This window comes from Temnothorax americanus, unplaced genomic scaffold, assembly GCF_048541705.1.
Source record: "Temnothorax americanus isolate GAGA-0224 unplaced genomic scaffold, ASM4854170v1 Scaffold45, whole genome shotgun sequence".
Classification (NCBI taxonomy): Eukaryota; Metazoa; Arthropoda; class Insecta; order Hymenoptera; family Formicidae; genus Temnothorax; species Temnothorax americanus.
The window spans coordinates 322,832-343,970 of NW_027509602.1; the positions used below are offsets into that span (position 1 = coordinate 322,832).

Here is a 21,139-nt window from a genome sequence, read left to right on the forward strand (position 1 = left end):
AACATATATGCTTCTACGAAACAAACACGGTTCTACTACAGTGTGTATAATAATATAAACTTTAAACCTTTGATATTAGAGTATCATTGCGATAACGGATTATTAATAAGTACGATAAGTGGGACGATTATAGACTTTTGAAATGTTATTATAGTTTCTCCGGAGAAAATTATACGTTGCGGCGCTAATCTCCGACATCGAAATATGGATTGATTATCGCGTCCATTATCTCCTCTACCGTAATGGTGCATGGTATATGTGTGTACACATGCGTACCGCGCAAGAGTAAAAGTAAACACTTTATCCTATTGACATTATCCTATTGGAGATGAAGGGTAATTGTGCGTAGCACGGTGTATCGCGAAAATACAAATCGCCATCACCGACAGTGAAACGGGAACGTCAGCCAGCCGGTTTTATCAACGTGTGGACGACAAAGGCAAATATCATTGACAGTCCATTCTATAAATCACACTCGTAATCGCACATTATGTTAACGCGAGCGTAATGACAACGATCTAGATCGCCGTGCAAATAGAATCGCGCTCGATCGGAATGAAAGCGAAAGATAACACGAATGGATAAGGATATCGGATGCGTTCGCCGATGCATCCGATTAAAATCGGTCGTACAAAACGAAAATATGAGTAGGAGCAGTATAGGACGCCATTGAGCGAAACCGGCTCTTCTTAGAAATCGGACATGGATAATTAGCCGGATGACAAGAATGATATTCGTCTTTCAAATGTTGTACAAAGTTAATTGCCGCGGACTTTTCTAATCTCTTTATGCTCCCTTTACATCTCGCGACAAGCGCAAGGTAGTCGCTATATATGCCACAGATGTCAAACCAGCGCAACCGGTTTTTTGTTATGCCATATATAAGCACGAAGGATATAAATTATATGTTTGTCGCATTATGGTTTGTCTCTTCGTTGAATCTCATCCGCGAGAGATTCAGTTTAAATTTTATTTCCATTGTATCTACACTCGTATAAAATGCTAAAGTCAAAATTACTTTACCGTGTGTGTTCTTCATTCAAAAAAACATTCATTCATTCACTCTCTCCTTCTAGAGTTAATGCAGATTAAGATTGACAACGAGTGTATATATGTATCTATTATCCGCTTTTGATATCTCTTCGCTCTCTTTCCGTTATTGAAAATATACGTATAATGATACATCCAAGTTTTTTTCAACGTACGTGCTTTTCACATGAGTGACACTGACATTTTGAAACGCTTGACAATGTGGGATGTCTTTAGAATACCAGCTGCGATGGAGAAGTCGTGCTTATTTTCCTTGGTAAATATACGCAGTAATATTCCGGGCGCAATGCGGCTCTACACATCGCGGGAATATATTTTCGAACATCCCGATTCTTACCCCGATTACGTTTGAGGTCACGATCGCACTGCATTGAATTCCGTGTCACGTGTGACTTATCGACCTGCTCCGAAGGAACGAGAGATTTGACAGAGAAAATTGCGGCCGCTCATCGATTCTGCCGCGGAAATATATAGGTTGACCGGCCGTAAGTGGAGTGAAAGCTCTAATTAGCGGGCGGGGAGATTTCACCCGCTTTTCAGAGATCGGCTTTACCGTATATAGCGCGTCGCTGGCAATACGATTCGCGCTCGTTTACTGGGCATTGCAGTCGACGATTGTCAAATTCGCCGACGCGTTATCACCGGCGTTATTAAACTACAAAACGCGGACACGCATTGCACGACAATAAAGCTTACATGGATGTTTAATTAAAGCAGTTTATGAAAGGGAGGTAACACATTGCGGCGACAAGTTCGATTTTTATTGACGTGAATTGCAGTAGCGCTCTTGAAGCACAAGTGCCTTTGTAAAAATTACATGTAACGAATAACGAAGCCACGCGGTAAAAATTCAAATTGTATAGAAAATTTAATAGAGATTTACAGAAAAAGATCATCTTTTTTAATTCTTTATCTCAATACTACAAAAATATAAATCGATAACGTGTAACTTGGACTTGGACGTGGTGGACGGCCCAAGGAGAGAGGAGCGGAGAAAGTGGTGCGAGAGGAGAGAGAAGGGAGAGAGAGAGGCCGGAAGAGGCGGATTGGATGGAGAGGGCATAGAGGAAGATGAGGAAATGAAGGAGACGGGAAAATCGAAGCAGGAGGAGATACGGAGGATGAAAAGGGCTGAGTGATATGGTGGTTAGGAGAGAGGCTGATGGAGCGAGAGGGGGGAGACGAGCGGGGGCAGCAGCACTGACTCGAGATCACGCGGCGCTCGCGCAGGCGCACCGGTGGTGATGAGCGCGGAGCGGAATGGTGTGCAGACGGAAGAGAGGTTGGCAAGGGGAACGGTGAGGATAGAGGACGCGGTAGGAGGAGGAAAGTAGATACGGCGGCGCGGGACATCAACGGGCGAGAGGTTGTGTGGGGAAAGCGGAGAGGCTAGAGGGCGTAGCAAGAGGAGGAAAGTTGAGACAGTGGCGCTGGATAGTAGCTGAAAAAAGGTTGGTACGACTGAGAGGAGAGGCAGGGAACCGAGAAAAGTTGGACGCACTGGCAGAGGTTTGAAAGGAGACAGAAGTGTAAAGGAGGAAAGTATACAGAAGGTGAACGGAAAAGGTTTAAGGGAAATGTGAAGGAGAAAAACCGTGGAGGAGCGGACTGAGAACTGTAAGTAGAGGAGGAACAAGAGGGGCGAGGGAGAGAAGGGCGGGATTGAAGGAACGGAGGTAGCAGCCCAGGTTACACGACGAGGGAGCTGAGCGAGTTGGTAGCAGAGAGTATCGATCGGGCGATCGATTGACCTGTCGAGACAGAGGGTTTGGCGATGGTGGCGCGGCAGGTGCGGAACAGAGCAGGGAGTCGTCTCGACAGATCGATGGATCAAACAATTGAAGGGGCCGGACAGATAGATAGGTGATGGAAGGAGAAGGAGAGAAGGCGACGTAGAAGGGGAACGAGGAAGGGGAGGAAGTGACGAGCGTGCGTGAGCTGGACTTTGGTTGGCAAAAAGAAGGAAGGGGAGTGGGAAGGGTGAAGATGGACGAGGATAAAGCGGTGGAGGCGAGGGTATGGATACGGACGAGGACGAAGGCCATAAGAAGAAAGAAGAGGGAGGGTAGGAGGGAAAGGAAAAAGAAGGGGAGGAATTAAGAAGGAGGAACGTTATTATAAGGGTTGAGAAGGAGAAATGAGGAGATAAGGAGTCAAATTGGGAGAAGACGAGAACAGGTCGGTGGAGGCGTGGAACAGAGAGAGAAGGGAGAGGGAGGGGAGATTAGAAAGAAGGATGGAGGAAAACAGAAACGCGGAGCGAGCGGAGGAGGACGAACTAACGAGAGGGATAGAGGAGAAACTCCTGATGATTTTAGACAAGGAGAAAGAGGACAAGAGGAAGGGGCTGTAGGACGAAGGGGGCGAGGCGAGACAGGAAGGATCGAGGCAGAGCGACGAAGACTTCGAGGAAGCAGAGAAGACAAGAGGGGGTGAGGGGAGAAACGGAGAGGGAGGGTAAAAGAAAAATGTAAGGTCGCAAATGGCCAGGATGAAGGGGTTGTTTTTCTGTTTGTAGAGGTTTGGGTACGTTCCTCAGAAAAAAAAACGCCTTGTAAACCCTACGGGGATAAACAATAAACCAATACAATACAATACAATACAATACAAAAATATAAATCTAATTAATTATTAAAAACATCAAAGGTTTTTGAGATACTAAACTTTTTTTATCCATATAATAATTTTGGGTAAGACTTATTTTCTACTACCGAAAACAATTTAAAATTATTTAGTATCAGTGAGTTGTTTCATTCTTGCTTACAATCCGATATATCTCCGATGTTTATAGCAATCAAAATAAAGAAAAAATTCTTAGTGACCCCCATTGCAAAGCGATTTCGATAAAAATTCGCTCGACGTATTGGATTTTCTGCGAAGTGATGTCTCTTGACAGCGCCGACCTAATGAAACTCGCGAGACATGTCGAAAATGAAGCCGAAGAGCGGGGAAGAAGAGAGAGAGAGAGAGAGAGAGAGAGAGAGAGAGAGAGAGAGAGAGAGAGAGAGAGAGAGAGAGAGATGGCGAGCGATGGAATCAAGTAAGGAATTCGTTAACGGTGGGAAAGAAGGAGAAAAGTGACGAGGGGAAGGACAAGAGGGCCGAGGCAACGGCAAGAGAGTCAACTCGGAGGGAGTTATGATGAATTAAGCGAGCGGCCGAGCGTAGCAATGAGATGAACGTGGGTGGATAGCGCAAGTACATGCCGGGTGTATTTTCGTGCGTGGTTCCCATCCGGGAAGAGATACGAGTGCCGACTTTTCTCTGTTAGAATCAATCGACGTTTACAGGCCCGTACTTTTCCATAAAGTTATGGGGAAGCCCTGAGATAATTTAATTATTTTTTCTCTGCAGTTGTCGCGCAGAAAATCATGTCGTTTTCTCGCAAGGATGGCAAATGAATAAGCGTAAAATAAAGAAATTCCTGTGTGTGCAATCTCGATTGAAAATAATTTTGATCAAATAAGACAATACACGTCGGCAACTTAAATTTTTAAATTCCAGAATAATAGTCTAAATAAAATTTCAAGAGGATAGCTTGGAATTGACAATAAATAAACAGTTTTCTTTCTTCTTCCATCAGCATTTCTCGTCGAATTCAAGCACTATGATCTCAAAGAGCGATTCGATATCTCTACAGCACTCAATATTTAACGAGGAGTCGCCTGCAACAATTTGAGCGCGATGCAATGAGATGCAAAATTATTCGCCGCATTTCTCCATTCGCCACTCTGGCCAATAATTACCCTTTATCTTTTGCACCACCGCACCGCCGTGAAACTCGGTGTGTCGCGCAGAGAACGTCGCGCGACAAAGTTTGCTCCTCCAACCGAATTTCCAACGGCAGGTACTTCTACAAAGATCGTAATTCTCAGTCGGATTAGGCTATCTTCAGATTTATCGCTCTCCTTTACATCCCTAATGCCATATCGTAGTAAAATTTCACGAGAATCCTTGTTCGAGCTCACCAGAATAGATTTTGTAATATAACAATTGCTAAATATTTGATTGGCGCGCGAATCAAAATAACTCGCTACGTAACATAAGTTTGTTATATATTCGTTAAATTAATAAACCGTTATCCATGTACTTAGTATATTATTTAAAACCGTTATTGAGCGTAGGGAACTGGGAAGATCGTTTTTAACGTGAGACTCGTGCGTCCGCGGTTAAGGACCATCTTCGGGAGATATGGGGTATACAAATCTTCTCAGATCCACCGCCAAGGTTGAGTACCAAGAACCATATTGCCATGACGCATTAAATGGATTTAGCGAGGAAGTGGGGACTTATATAGTCGGTTTAATGTTAGTCAGTGTCACACTAGCCACTGACAGGTCAATAGCTGGGTGGAGCGTTTCTCAGCGTAGTTGGAAACAAACGTCGTCACACTTCGAATGTCACGACGAATATTTTTCTCACCGTGATTATAAACTTGCGCGTCTAAATTGAGAGAGTGTGCGAAGTGTGATTTGAAAATGGCTGAGGCGACCAGCTCTGCACCCAGTCTATTCACGAGACTGAAGGGATATCTTAAGGAAGCGCCGTTCTTTTGCAAAATTATCGAACTGGTAAAACTGCTCGTTGTTATATAATCTCAATTATCAGTGTCTCACTTAAAAATGTATCAGATAGTAATACATTAGATACGCAAATTGAATATTTTTTTCATTTTTTCAACACAATTCTCAGAGAATTACAATTACCGTTGCATCTTTAAGGTAAATATACCAATGCCTGGACACGTACCTATGTCTGGACATTTTTATCATTTTAGTCCTTAAATATAAGTTGTAACGCGAATTAAAATCAAAGAATCAAAGATAAAAATATCGCGTTATATTTAATTAAAAACTAAAATGGTAAAGGTGATGTCCAGATATATGTCTTAAGAGTCCCGGCATTGATACATTTACCTACAAAATAAATAGTTGACTTTCAATAATTATTACGTTCGATTTAATAATAAATAATTCTCATATTTCAAAATATTATTTGAACGGTCCAACACTTTTGAGATCAACGGAACAAAGTCTTTTTTTATGTTGCGGTACAAGCTAATATAGCGTGCATGTTTAGCGATTTTTTCCTTTGAAAATTTCCTCATTCTTTGCTTTAAATTTTTCTGTAAAGCTCTTATTTTATAAAAAAGAAATAACAGTTGAACGTTACAGGTTCTCTGCGTCATTGCAGCGGGATTAGTCGCGGGCCCATTTCAACAGAATCAGATGCGGCCGACTGATATACACCATATAGCGATATTTCATGTGGCAGTATGCGGTTATATTCTTATAAACGCGATTCTTATTATGAGTCACTTCTTGGGCGAAAGATTGCCTAAAAAAACGGTGAGTTAAAACACGAAACGCTACCCTGTCTCAAATAAAAGTAATTAATTAGCGCAAAGCACAAGAAATGCGTTCTATAATTGCTAATATAAAAACAATCGTGTTATAAAAGAAAAAAAAATATAATTATTCTTGTATTAAAACGAGAAAACTTGAAGAGAGAATTCTCTTTGATTTTTGTCAATTGTGTTTCACGGAGAGTTTAAAAACCCGACCAAAAAATCGGACAAGGGTTACGTGCGTTATTATTTTGCTATATATATTTTTCGCGTTTCTTAAAAAAAAAAAAAATTCCACTGAAAATTTAACTATACACAAATTAAAAATTTCCGTCTTTCTATTTTTCATTTCCTTCTTTTTGCAGGCTCTCATTTTTTCGACAATGGGAGCGATTCTGTGTTGCACCGCCGGCCTGATTCTGATTCGCGACTGGGACAATTTCTCGAGTAACCTGATTCACGCGTATCTGCAAGAATACAGCGATCAAACGGTAGCGGCCGGTTCTTTCGCGATCTTGGCAGCTCTGGTATTCGCCGTAGATACGTACTTCACCAACAAGAACGATTGATCGCCCATCGATCAATCGTCATCGATGAAGAGCGAGGCGGAATCAACCGGTTCATTTCTATCGTCCCGCCTCGTTAACTAAAAGTTAAGAGCTATTATTTCACAGATTTCACTAATTGTTTTTTCTTCCAAATGTTCCACTATATTCCACGATTTTTGTAAGAAATGTTCTTGCTTCTTGAACGTCTCCGCTATAGTATTATCTTTGTTACCGTATCGTGAAAGTCATCGTGAGATCATTTTAGAGTAAAATTGTAAGATTCATTCTCAACAAACTGCATTTGTAATGCTTCTTATTAGCAAGCACGTCATTTTACAATGAATAATTGTCGCATGGCACCTATTTTCGTTACACTATCCTCGCGTACTTGTAGCTTAAGCTTAAGGGTACCGAAATATTTACGTCTGCCTAGCTAGTTTCTCCTTACCTCCGCACATAATATTAACGTTAAATTTTCGTTATATACGGGAAGATGTTCTAGGCAAACGTAAAATACTTGTACGCAATAGGAATTTCTAAATATGATCTCGAATAGGAAAATTGGGAATCATATGCAATACTGGATGAAAAAGTTCTAATACTCATGTTCACAAATTGTTCATGTCACAAATTCAAGCCGTGGTTAGAAATCGGAACGAAGTACGTTCTGCGTCGTAAAATGATCCAAAAAAAGCTCTGCGATAACAAAGATATGCGCTGTCAGAGTTTTTATGAAAGATAAAAACTTGTTCGTCATGAGCAAAGGAAGACAGCGTGGATTTTGAGAATCAAAATAATTTTTTTTCGCAAGCTGTCTGCAGAGAAAAGAGAATATAATTTTATAAGATAAGATTTATGACTTAAAAATCAAGTTTTATGTATCACGTACAAGATTACCTGTTAAGTTATGTATCATTTATATTCATTATTATACTTATGCGAATCGAAATATAAAAAATTCTCATAACGATATAAAAATATAATAACTGAATATACTTATATTCATTTACATGCGCGCAATCACTCTTAAAACTTGATGCAAATAATGCATTCAAAAATTTGCAACAACAATGCACTCTTAAAACTTTATTCCCTGCGCAAAGATAACAAAGAAAATTCCATTCTCTAAACATCTTAAAACGTGACGAGCAAAGCGAAATTGACCAAGTTCCTGAGGAGCTTTTTCCGGAGATGAAGGCACTTGCCGAGTTCTTATAAAAGCTAAATCTCGAAGAAAAATCTACATGGTCGCGCTTTTTTTTACTTTCTGGCAGCGAGTCGCAGTGAAAAGTTTCATTTGCCTTATTGCCATACAAGAAAGTCATATGGATTTGGCGGTCCCTATCTATTTGTCGAAACCCGAAAGATGATTCCGAGAAGAATGCTGCAGTTTCTCTCTTCGGAACGCCGTACCGGTGGCTTTCACGTAGTTCCTTCGCGCGCAAGAGCGCATAACAAATTCGACAAATTCCGCACCGAGTGCTCCGAGAAGGAGCGTAAGGGAAACGTGAAAGTTATCCGCCAACCTACCCTGCTAGGAAAAGTTCGATGAAAAAAATTCCGTTTTATAATACAAGGTGGAGAGGAAAGTTTAACAATGCACGCACCAATCTTTTTTTTTTATCATCTCATATATAACAACGATGAAAAGACCTTTTTTTCAACAGATACTGTACACCTTGAAATTGATGCTCCATATGAATTTTTAAAAGCTTTTCCAGATTTATTCATGCTATCTCTAATGTTCAAAAAAAATATTTTATTACATTCAGTTCACACATTTGTATGTCTCCATTTGTTATATGTCGGATAATATTTTTTATACACTGAGAAAACAATTTTCTGCATTTTAGTAGATATTAGTTTGCATACAACCTCCATTCACTAAAATGAAGAAAATTTTCTTCATTTTAGTAAATGTCACAGTCACAGTTGTATGCAAACTAATATTTACTAAAATGCAAAAAACTTTTTTCTTAGTGTATCTTCGATCAAGAGCGAAGAGTATAACGTCGAAATATCGTCGTCGTAATAAGAATTCTCCTTTTCAGCACGTGAATGGTACAAGCATTTTCTTGATCGTTAGAAACCTTAAAAACGTGTCGCAATAAATTTACCGTGACCTCATTTTCTCCGGCGCCGGAAGATTTGAAAAAATACCTCGCATTTTTTCACCTCCCAATGCAGACGCTAATTTCGTATTTTAAACTTTTAGAAAATCATAGCTTGCAAATTATATTGTGCGGGAAATACCGACAGAATAATCAGGTTTCTTCGTACAATTGCAATAGAAAATGTATAAAATATTCAATTTTATTCAATAAAAGGCGTGAAATTGCTTCTTCCACATTGTAAATCACGCAATTAAAGACAAAAGTATAAATAACAAATAAAATAAAAAATAAATATTATTTACTTTAATCAAATATTAATATTAGGTATGGTCAGATAAAAAAATGTAAATACGGTCATATCTCTCTCTTCATCAATTAGATTTTAAAAGATAATAAAATAACGTGGTGCTTTTTGTAAAGCAAAAAAAGTTTAAAAGCGTGTTTCGCGGGTGAGTCATAATAATTCTTAAATTCAGTTCAATAAATAGGAAATTAACTATTATGCGGCGTACAGGCTGTACTGAGCTGGGCGGACTCGCGGGGAACACGTGAACGAATTTCTGTGATTCCTTGACATAGCCAGAATAAATCGTGATAAGATCTCTGTAGGCGATGCACGTTTCTAAATATTTCCTTACCAAGACGTATCCCAATCATGTCTAACGGTAGACGAATATAAATGCTAGCAGATTAATCATTACAACTATATAAACTATATTACTTGAGAAATCTTCAAATGAGCAATGTGTTTATTGGACCCCGACGTCGACGAACGTATTACTGAACATATGGCGACAAATAATCATCCAATAAACCAAAAAATCATCAGTACAAAAAATAACGATGCATATTTAAGAAACTAACATACTTTTCAAATGTTGAATGAAAAAATGTCGCTGATAAATATCGACGTGATAAATATTAACAATATGCCGTAGATCTATCGTGTATCAACCACGATTTTACTGATCAATCTCTTCGCAGGACCCGGTCACGTTCAAAACTACTACGAACTAAATACCACATTGTACAAAATTGTACTGGTACCGGTTTCCACAATATGAGAAAATATGAAGTGTATTGTACATAAGGAATTTATCTTAGAAACAACGTTATATGAAGATAATCATCGACAATATGAGAAAATATGAAGTGTATTGCACATAAAGAATTTTTATCTTAGCGACAACGTTATACTGGTACCGGTTTCCTCTCGATATATACGTGCATCAAAAGATCGTCGCCGTGCGAATTTCACATCGACAATAAATATTGATCGAATATCGAGAATATCCTTTCGAGCCAATCATCCGAGTCTTTAACGACACGCATGCACCAGTGACCATCCCACTGGGTCAATTCTTCGCGTAGTTTCACGCATATAGGTATACGCACGCACTTTCTCTCTTTCGGTCACCTATATACGATCGCGCGTCTTGGACGCGTCTTAGTCAAGTTATCGGTCGCAAAACCGCGAAGAGGGTTGAGAAGAAACGCGGTACCCGATCAACTGCGGTCCGTTCACGCGCCCATACCGGCGGCCGCTCGAACGTGGACTGACACAATCGCAATCCGCCCTCTCGTGCAGCGTCGCGTCGCAGCGCGCGACCCTTCCACGCCACCATCCCCTCACGACCGCACTGTCAGCCTACCTGACTGCTTCCACCAGCACCCTTCTCTCTTACCTCCTTCGCATTCCCCCCCCCCCCGTGTCGCGGTGCCCGAGTCGGTGCGCGACTTTCCCTCCGTCGAGGCTTTCTCGTCCTTTCTAATCTGCCCTTTTTCTCCAGCAATCCCCTCTTTTGGTCCGCCCGACCGCCCGATCGCCCATCCCCCTGACTCCGCAGAACGGAGTTCTAACAATTTGCAGCCAACCACGGTTGCTGCGATATGCTTTTTATGCCCTGTAAAGTATTCACGTGTAAAAGTGAGACGAGCAAGAGTGGCGCGTGCTCCGCCCGGAAGGTATTTCGTTTGTAAATTTTTAACGTTCTGCATTTCCGGATTGTGTTACGTATGGCGAAATTCTTGTGATAAATGTTTTCTTTTCGGAACTTTTCTTCGAAAAGATCCTTTTATTTCTATTTCGAGATTTTATTTCAAAAGTGTCTAATATGAAAAGCTATAAAAGCTAAGAGCTTTTCGAATAAAGTGGCGTCTGTTTAATTAAAATTAAAAAATACACAAAAATACTCTCTGTGTGAAAATATCTCGGTAAATATTGAAACAATATTGGGAAAATACATTGAATGCGACAGCGACCAAAGTGACGAAATAGGAAATTATCAACATAGTTTTTTGAAATGTCAGTTATCCACTGACATTTTGATCATTCTTTCGTTAATTTTTTTACTGGATATTATACAGAGACACCAAATATAGATAATATAATTTTGCAATATCGTCTGTATAAGATACGCGCGTCCAATAACGATGCATGTTCACGATCGAAGTGTCAAAATTTGTCCGACTAAAGAAAATGCCACACACAAGGCGACCCTAAGTAAAAATCTCGATGCTCCATATGTGGGATTAAAGACCGTTCGCCGATCGTCGGAGCTGGAAAGCGCGGTGATTTGTCGATCTACACGTCTTTTCAACGGAGACGAAAAGAAGACGGAAAAGCTTCTCGCGTACTTTCAATAATAATTTTTCGAGTCTGCGTCTCTCGTCGCACAAATGCCTGCGTCTCTCTACGTCACAGAAAAAACATTACGTTTTATTACGTTACGGTGACAAGAAGAACGCGTTAATCCGATATCGACTTCACGTATGCCGCGCGTCCAAATATATACTGAGTTATCAGTTTAGTCTTTTTTTTTTTATATAGAACATTTTTTCATCGAAATCGCGAATCTTTCCGCGTTAGAAATAGATTGACTATGCACTGCGAAAAAAGCTGTGATCGATACACCGCAAGATTTAACACGTAGATGCAGTTCTTCGAGACAATAATGAACTTTTATTTCGAAATCAATAACGAAACGTTTAAACAGATTAGACAAAATGTAAAAATTTTAATAAAAAGTTCTATTGCCAGAAAAGCCACAAATAAGTAAAACACAAAATAAAATAAAGAACTCTTTTATCTTTAACTTATAGCAATATAAAGAAACTGCAACAGATGGTGACCCCCAGAATTTTCCCCAAGGAAGCAGCGATCCTAAATTCATCAAATAAGAATCCGACGTGAGAAATGAGTTCGGACGTTCTGCAACATATCCCGCGGATCAGAAAAATGCATCGCGAATGATGCGGCTTGTACCGCGTTTTTATATCGACGTGAAACGTAATTCGTGAGGGAGGGATACAAGCATGATCCCCGCTGTTGATATACCTCGAAAAGGAGGACACAGCTGCAATTGCAGCATGCTATACGAAAGCATATATGTACACAGGGCGATTCCCGGTTCCGGCCCGGCGCAGGTCGCGCTTCCGACAAACGGTATTTCCGTGGCTCTATAGTGACACGCGAGCAATGAATGTGCGAGCTCTTCTCGAACGAGGAAGCGCGCGAGGAAGTGAGGGTTTTGCATAAAACTTCGCCCTGATCTCGGGATCGGTTACACGGCCGAGTTGGACGCTCGCCAGAAGCATCCCCCGTGCAACGTCATCCCCCGTGTAACATAGCGCGCAATAGGTTCTCGCGATAGAAAAGGAAATAAACGCAATCCGACGACTCGTTTTTCATCTCGATATCCGTAAAGTAGACACGCTTTTAATCTGCGCTGCTGCGCGAAGACAAATGTGCCTAGAGTATTCAACGCAATTGCTTAAAATGACATCGTAATCGTGTTAAGAAAACGCGATGCCAAATGTTAGTAATAATTAGTATTAATACAATAATAATTAATGGCCATTATTAATAATTATGCAAGTAATTATTAAAGCATTGTTTCTCTATATTATGATGATCGACATATATAATGCGTTTGTAAATTCGTATTTTCTTCAAATTCATCGATCGCTATATCAGTTCTTGAAGTGTATTGAGAGTTTTAAAACTTTTTGAGAAAAAGAGAGAATCAGAATTTTATAGAATTATATTAAAATACTAAAAATGGAGCGCGCTAATTTCGCAGCAGATATGTATGTTCATTAAATGTGAAGCTATTATATATTATATATACAAGCTATTTCAAGACCGAGATAGATATCATTTAGCCTTAGATTCTTATATGTTTCTATAAAGATAGTCATTCTTATAAATAATATCACGAACCTTGGTTATACAATGGAATCGTATCGACCTATATATTGTCCCTTCATATTAATTGCTAATAGATGCGGAGTGCATTGCTATATAATTGTCTTGATATTATACCAAGAAAAAACAGATTGTTTGCGTCAAGGATAAAAAGCGCTGATTAGATTTCATAGGCCGACATCAATTTTGATCCTCAAATCTCAATAGTCATCGTTTCCGAAGTATTTTGGCGTGCTGAAATCGAATCCGTTACCCGAATTGCTCTATCACGTCGGGTTTCGGAGATATCTGCACTTAAAAGCGCCGAAAAAGTCATTTTTCGGCTTTTTTTTAGGTTGAAATAATTATAAAACGATATTGTTACGTGTTAGACCCATTTTCTCGACGAATTCGAATTCTGCAGGAAAAAATCTATAGAAACCATACGTCAAACTTTCATTACTTATACTTCGCAGATGTAATCATCAATCAACATGATTTAATGACAAATTTTTCAATTAAAAAAAATTGATTCAATAATAATTTAATGATTAAATTAAACGCACAGTTACTTCATTTATTATTCTGAACACAAATTATATTATAGATCTTACAAGTTATCGATGAATTAATTGAAATAATGTATACGTCAAACACTCGATATGCTGCAGAGAGAGAAGGGATAGATTGTGAACGGAATGCATAAGCTGTTGTATTAACCTTCTGTTAATCTATATCTAATCTTTGTCAATCGCATTAATAGCATATGCAGATTGTTACGTATATCATCCACAAAGGTCGTGCGCGACATGCGTATAAAAAATTAGAAACACATTGCATATATACATATGTCGCATAGAGACGGACAACTCGGACGCAAACATAGGACATACAGAAACATATCCGATACGGATGGTAAACATTCGCCAGACTAACAATGGTCATGTCGCCACAATTTCATCTGACGCGAAACAGGCTCGACTCAGGTTCGAGGTTCGAGTCAAGAGGAGCCCCGGCGCCGAAGATCGCGGGGGCGCCGTCACCACTGCGGGTATACCACTCATCCGCGTCTAAATTATCGAGGCGACCAATAAGGGAACTTTTCGGCAGAACGATGACGGCGAGGATCACGACGGAAAAGAGCATTCTGAAAAGGACGCAACAGCAGAGCCGTACACGCGGTAGACGAGTCCGTATATCCGAGATCGTGCGTCCGAGCAAACGCGACTCAGAGTGAAATACTCCCAGGCGTTGTCGTGTGTCCGTTGAACATTATTAGGCGACTCAGGGCAACAGCCCCCAGACGGTGTCGTCAGACCGTGGATCCAGGACAACAGTCCTGAGACGTTATCCCGATTTTAAGCGATTCCGAACGTGGAACGTGAAATAAAGGCGCGTACTTGCTTCGGCAGTACATATTACAGACTAATTCGCGAGTTACCGTGACGTAAAGTCAATTTTTCTTTATTGAAGTGCATAAATAAACTTTATACGCGAAAAGACAGAGTTCATGTGAATAACATCGAACCTGATACAAAACATTTTGGTGCCTCCTGTAAGGTCGCGGCCCCTGCAAGATCGAAATAGTGAACCAGAGACAATCGTCGCAGTTCCACAGCGGAGGTTCTTCCTGTTCGACGGGACAACCGACAGTGGTGCTCACGTACATCTAAAGCCCGAGTGAGAGTAAGTCGTTCGATTCCCATTTGTTCCAATCACACGACAATGTCCGACAAAATCAACCTTCTCCTACAGAAGCGAAAACATCCTTAAAAACCCAAATTACCACGCTATCAAACCTTATCGAAAAAGAAAAATTGGACAACGCCACGTTGAGATTGCGAAGTGCTCGTTTAACCGAATTGTATCACGCGTTCGAGGAATATAATGATGAGCTCACGGTGTTGGATCCGAACGACAGACATCAAACCGAATTCGCGAATATTCAAGAAAGGTTCTATATATCCTCGCCGGGAAAAACGAGAATATTTTAGACGTGGCAAGTACGTCGGATACGGGCGCCGCGCCGGCCCGTCGAACGAAGGAAACCGAAGCGATGACACCATATTAGTTACTATCAAAAAGCGACGGATTAAGCTACCCAAAGCACCGCTACCGACGTTTGACAGGAAATTTGAGAGCTGGCTATCCTTTAAGAACGCATTCCGTAATATGATAGACTCGCAAACGGACTTGTCAGACATCGATAAACTACATTATCTAAAATCGACATTAATCGGTGAAGCCGCTAATAAACTAAAGATATTTGCGATCGACGGAATACAGATGCTTTATTAATTGGTTTTTTAACTTGTTGACGTCATTAAAGAATTCCAGACTGAATTACGGAATAATTGCGCGAAATTGAAATACACACTCGTCATTGCATAATTATATTGCCCTTATCGTCGCACGCGTACGAAATATGAGCATGTAATAAATGTATAACGCAAGTGTAAAGCGATATAACATCTCGAGATATCGGTGTTGGAAGAAATCGCTATTCTCTATCATTATAAGCGCGAGATACATGTGCGTCGCACACGTTGGCATTGAATGGGATTAATTTGCTTTAACAATAAGCGCCCCAAATACGCGACTAATTCCTCTTGTTAGATACACGGCGATATAACGACGTCGATGCGAGTAGCACACTCAGGCGATCGAGACTTGATCCTGGCGGCTTAACATTGGAATCTATAAGGAGCGAAAGGAGCATGGGTACGGATCGTTAGAATCTATCTCGATATTAATGAGTCGAAGATACAGCGCATATATACACACAAACACATACGTACATAGCGATAGAGATTAATTTTCCCTGGCTAAGTTCTATCGGTTACCAATAAGAGAACTCGACGGTCGAGAAACGCCCAAGCAATTCAATGTCGCGGTGTACGGCTTATAGGATAAATATTTGATTAGCAAGAATGTCAACGTACAACTTGTCAAACGATCTAATATCTCTATCAACTGAACTCTATTATGTCTTTCATAGATTCTGCATTTATTCTGGGATGGTTTAGAAAAAAGTGATAATGACCAATATTAATTTTAGCCTCCACGACAAATTATAAAGATTTTAAATATCCTTATCATTAAATTTTGTTTAAATTAATGTATCTAAATTTATACAGATGATAAAACCTTCGTGTTACTGGAACGAAAGTTTTATTTGCAAGAACGTTACTATTTTCCTATTTACTGTTTAATGTTTTAATCTAAAAAAATTTATGTATTAAAAATGGCTTTAAAAAAATTAATATTGCGACTGCAACATCTTCTATATACAAATTATATTTTTTATATCAATAAATGAAAACAGAGATAAAACTAAAAAAAAAACAGATATTTCTATTTAAAAAACAACGAAATTGCATGATAAATATGCCTATGCAGTATTACGTAACAGTTTACAGTAGCTAAAACGCACTTGTATCTGTTAAATTATTTTATTTGCAAACAAATAATATTTATTTAACGATGAACAGTATAAATTAGTATTGATTTAATTAAGGAAGAGAAGAGAAGCAAAAATATTTTCGGTTGTTTGCGAAGAAAAATACACACACGCTCTTTGTATAGATTTTCAAAACGTAATTCTTCGATAAAAACGTTAAACATAAAAGTTTAACATTGCAATATTCTGTTTAACAATACGAGTTAAAACGAACCAAATCCTCGATCAAATTTTCGATTAAATTTAACTCGCGAGAGTTCACCGAATAATGAAATAAATCATGGAAGCTTTCATAACAATTAAAAATTTATGACAAAAGAATACGATTTCTTGCAAATATTTTTATAATTATTTGTATGAAGTTGTTCATCTTTAAAATCGTTGTGTCATTAGCTGTAACTAATTAATTTCTGTTGGTCACAGCAAGACCTGCGCTACGAGTAATTACCTACAAAAATTTAGCGAGTACAACGGAAGAGATTGGTCAGAGCGCTTTGCGCTTTAATTAAGTGCATTTTACGTTATTCATAGCTCTTCGACAATTTTGTATTCGTGAAGCGTTATTACCGTTATTGTAAACCTTACTCTGCACTACAACGCAAAAATCCACGAAGTGATAATGATAAAATTAATTTATTTCCTGTGAGGCCACCACACGCATACATAATAATAGACGTGTCATTGTACACGTTTTACGACGTTAATATATTAATAAATTATAAATGCTCCTATTTACTGAGGAAAAATCGATTATTGCGTATTGCGCTCGCAACAGGGAAAAACAACACTGGAACATCATTAATTTCTGCACTTCCTATAAATTTCCGATATGGAAATGCTTCTCTTTGAAGGTAGCGATTCTTAGATTCTTTGCGATATTATATACTGACATAATCAATACATCTTTTCTCTCTTTTTCTCTCGGAAGATATAAAAAAAATATAAAAGCCAAACGAATGCAATTTGCGCGACAAAAGTATACCGGTAATGAAGATAATGACGCATCGTCTGGTGCGGCTAACGAGTAAAAGAATCACTCTTTTAACGACGTGTACATTATAATTAACAACCGTTATGGTAAATCGATCGTTTAATTTAAATATGATAGTGCGTGTGAAATGTGATAATGCATGCAGTGAAATAATTTGTCAACAGACAAATTATTATGCAACGAGTCAGACAGTTTAAGCCTCGATATCATGAAGACAAATATGAGCATTCGCTGACGAAAAACTCGTGATAATACAAGTTCTCGAAAAATCTACTCCAATCACAAAAAAATATTAAAAAACCGACGAATAAGACACATGCAATAAAATTGATTTGCACTTTATGCAGAAAAGCATGGAAAATATTTCCGGCACTTATGTCGCCTGGCATTTCCACTCTACATTTTCATGCATCATAATTTTCAAGTATATATATATAGACTTTCGCGAAATATGCATATGCATCATGTATATTTTGCAGGACGTAGCGCAGACAACAGCACGGGAGAACAACAAAACTTTTTTTTGTATTCAAGACAATTTCTTTTTATTTAAAGATACTTATCATAAACTACGTTTACATGGCACTCTTAATCGGGTTTAATAACATCGGTAGTTCTTAGACTCTAGCCAATCACAATCATTCTTCAGAAGAAGGGAATAGCTGTGATTGGCCAGCCTAAGAACTACTGATGTTATTAAACCCGATTAAGGGTGGCGTGTAAACGTAGTCATATATTTTATTCACGTTTCGCAAAAAAGTAATATTTCTACGTATAATGTGGAATATTGCCGAGTAAAATAAAATAAAGTAAATATTATTCAGTCTGAGAATAAAATCAAAAGCACATAAAAGAATATTCTACAATTTTAAGATACAGGTCGACTGATAGTCTTTTTAAAAAATGCCAGCATAAATATTAAATAGTATATTTGACTTGCAAAGATCTGCTATAAAAAAAAAAGAGAAGAGGAACCTCTTAATAATGTAAACACACATTCGCTGTTTTATTTTCTTTATATAAAAATATTCTCATATAAAAAGCTAAACTTGTTTAAAATTGAAATGTTATTATCATCCTGCAATATTAGATCATTTTATTTTAATATCCAAAAATCTAAATTTAAGAAAGAACTTTGTCTCTTAACTTTCGTTGTCATCTCAAACGGATGAAACTCTTTACAGCAAATTTATGTTAACGATTGCGAAAGAAGTAACTTCTACAACTTTGATATCTTTTATCTTAATATTTTTTAAAATATATAAAACATTTATACTGTATTTTTTTATGCGCGATAATAAATTTATTGTCAAGCGCAAATAGTTTAAAATAATAAAGAAGAATATTTTACATATCAAATAATAAAATAATTGATATGTAACATAAATTACTGCATCTACAAACAGTTTATATCCCTACAAGTTTATATTGATTATAAATAAGAATAATAATAATAACAGCCTTATTTTACACACAGTATATTGGTCAGTTTATATCCCTACAAATCTGCTATTTGAAAGCGCTGGTTTATTAAAAAATAAAGTGGCTATGTGCACAAACTCACCCTTGAGAAAGATTAGGCTGTTGCGAGAGACTTTCGGCTAAAATATCCATATTCTTTTTCTCCTCTGCGTCATCATTAGTAATTGTCTCGAAACTAGCAGAAACTGTAGCTTCTTGCTGTAATATAACGAAAAAAACATATAAAACAAACCATATAGGCGAGTAGAAAATGTACATATTATATTTAAACATTCTTATATGTATATATATACCATTATAATACGCATTACTATACATATTATAATAATGATATACATATTATGTATTATTATATTCTCACAACATGAGAAAAATACACTTTAAACATTATATATTCGTATAGTAAATATCCTTCTTACATTATATTTTTTACAAGAAAAATTGTACAATGGTTTTACCTGGCCATATAGATTCTGATTAGTCTTCGGTGCTCCATTTTCAGCATCCAGTATAGGCGAAGACTCAAAACTTTCATGACCTTCGTAATTGAGCGTAGCATTACTGTAAGCCCCGTAAGTCTCGTTCTTCTCAGAATCGAAAAAAGAATCTTTGGTTTGCGCGTTCTCCGAAGCTACTATTAAAAACAGAAGTCCGCTGCAACAAAAAGAAATTGCCTTGTTGTCCAGTGTTAAGTAACATCGCGTCAGTGTTGCATAAGCAAGAGTATAAGCAACTATCTCTTACAAAAGTTTCATAAAAAGATTATAGTTACAGTTCTTCGCACATTGACAAACAAAATCCTGTCAAGTTTTGCAAGGTTTTCTGAAGAACCTCGCTGTCTGCTAAAATTCAATTTAATAATTGTAACAGAAATTTAATTCGACATTCTCAATGTTCAAGTTGCTGTTTTAACATTCACTTAAAAGACTATTGCATCCGGTGACGAATAAGATTTAAATACAACGTTGTCAGAATGATCGAAAATATAAAGAAAAAGAAACATATTTAATTTTGTCTCACCGCGTGTTAATCTTTTCCAAAATCTACTCCAAAAATATTCCCGAGACAAGTGGGTCGCGCGATTATCCACGAATACTCCAGCGGTTCGCAAAAGCTTCGAACTTGCTCCATTCAGAGATGTAAACGGAGAAGGAAGCTTGCGCAAGACATCGCTTTCGCATTCCCGAATACGACCGTGAACGAGATCGCTCGTCGTGACTTGTATACTCGATCGAATCGTTACGTTCAAATGGATCGGCGCGGCGCGATGCCTTATCGGTCTCAGGCCTTACCTGGACACCGTCGATATCAGGAGCAGCGCCCAGTAAACGCAGAGCACGCGGGGCCTCATCCTCTCCTTTTACGGGGCGCCGGCGTTATTGTCCGCCGCATTGGGAACGGCTTTTTATCTCACACACTCGTCGTCGCGATGCCCCTCTTGAACGCGGCGGGCAACGGGTGTGCGGGTATATCGCAACGACGACGTACGGCGACGAGCGACGTCCGACGTCGACGACACAGCGGCACTACCACCATCACCGCGATCACGTCTGCCACACCACCACCACTACCGTCCTACCGTCGCCAGTCGCCAACCGTCACCGCGAAAATCTGACGTGGTGTATTATCGAAAAGCTTCCGGCGCGCCGACAGGCGCCCGAGAGCGGGATCGCCAGTCGCCTATCCGGGATAGGGGCGGAGGGGGGCGGGGAACGGGACGCCCGAGAGGAATTTCAATGGGCCGGGAACGCGACGCGGGAGTCGCGGAACCGTCGCGAGTCGTTATCGGCGCGCGTGCAAACCCTCGCGCGAGAGAAACATTACGAACGGCACCGGCACACTCACGCACGCACGCACTCGCACGCACGCACTCGCACGCACTCACGCACGCCCGCGCGCGAGAACCGCGAGAAACACCCCACGTCGTGACTAGACGGAAAACGGAAACAGCTGATCGCGCC

The 21,139-nt window shown here is 39.2% G+C and overlaps 2 protein-coding genes across 3 annotated transcripts in view; one reads left to right on the forward strand and one right to left on the reverse strand.

Annotated features, from left to right (window-relative positions):
* The window catches only part of LOC143903300 (SUN domain-containing ossification factor), a 43,013-nt gene extending 21,928 nt beyond the window's left edge, over positions 1-21,085 (reverse strand). Inside the window, exons 1-3 of one of the 2 annotated variants that reach the window (XM_077416796.1) lie at positions 20,471-21,085; positions 19,637-19,832; positions 19,261-19,376 (exon numbers count right to left, since the gene is read on the reverse strand). In XM_077416796.1, the coding sequence (XP_077272922.1) occupies positions 19,261-19,376; positions 19,637-19,832; positions 20,471-20,529 (371 nt within the window). In that variant the 5' untranslated portion in view covers positions 20,530-21,085. Of the gene's footprint in view, positions 1-10,262; positions 10,529-19,260; positions 19,377-19,636; positions 19,833-20,470 lie in introns of those variants that run through there. The other variant, XM_077416797.1, reaches the window with a different exon arrangement.
* On the forward strand, positions 5,363-7,584 carry LOC143903308 (uncharacterized). Its single transcript, XM_077416816.1, has 3 exons — positions 5,363-5,621; positions 6,225-6,398; positions 6,763-7,584. The coding sequence occupies exons 1-3, from the start codon at positions 5,529-5,531 to the stop codon at positions 6,964-6,966; spliced, it is 471 nt and encodes a 156-aa protein (XP_077272942.1). The 5' UTR covers positions 5,363-5,528; the 3' UTR covers positions 6,967-7,584.
* Positions 21,086-21,139: the final 54 nt, after the last annotated feature.

Excerpts from the sequence above, each read along its gene's own strand:
- LOC143903308 (XM_077416816.1), top strand. The coding sequence starts at position 5,529 with ATGGCTGAGGCGACCAGCTCTGCACCCAGTCTATTCACGAGACTGAAG. Across the intron at positions 5,622-6,224 it reads TTTGCAAAATTATCGAACTG|GTTCTCTGCGTCATTGCAGC; the intron begins GTAAAACTGCTC and ends TGAACGTTACAG. Across the intron at positions 6,399-6,762 it reads AAAGATTGCCTAAAAAAACG|GCTCTCATTTTTTCGACAAT; the intron begins GTGAGTTAAAAC and ends TTCTTTTTGCAG.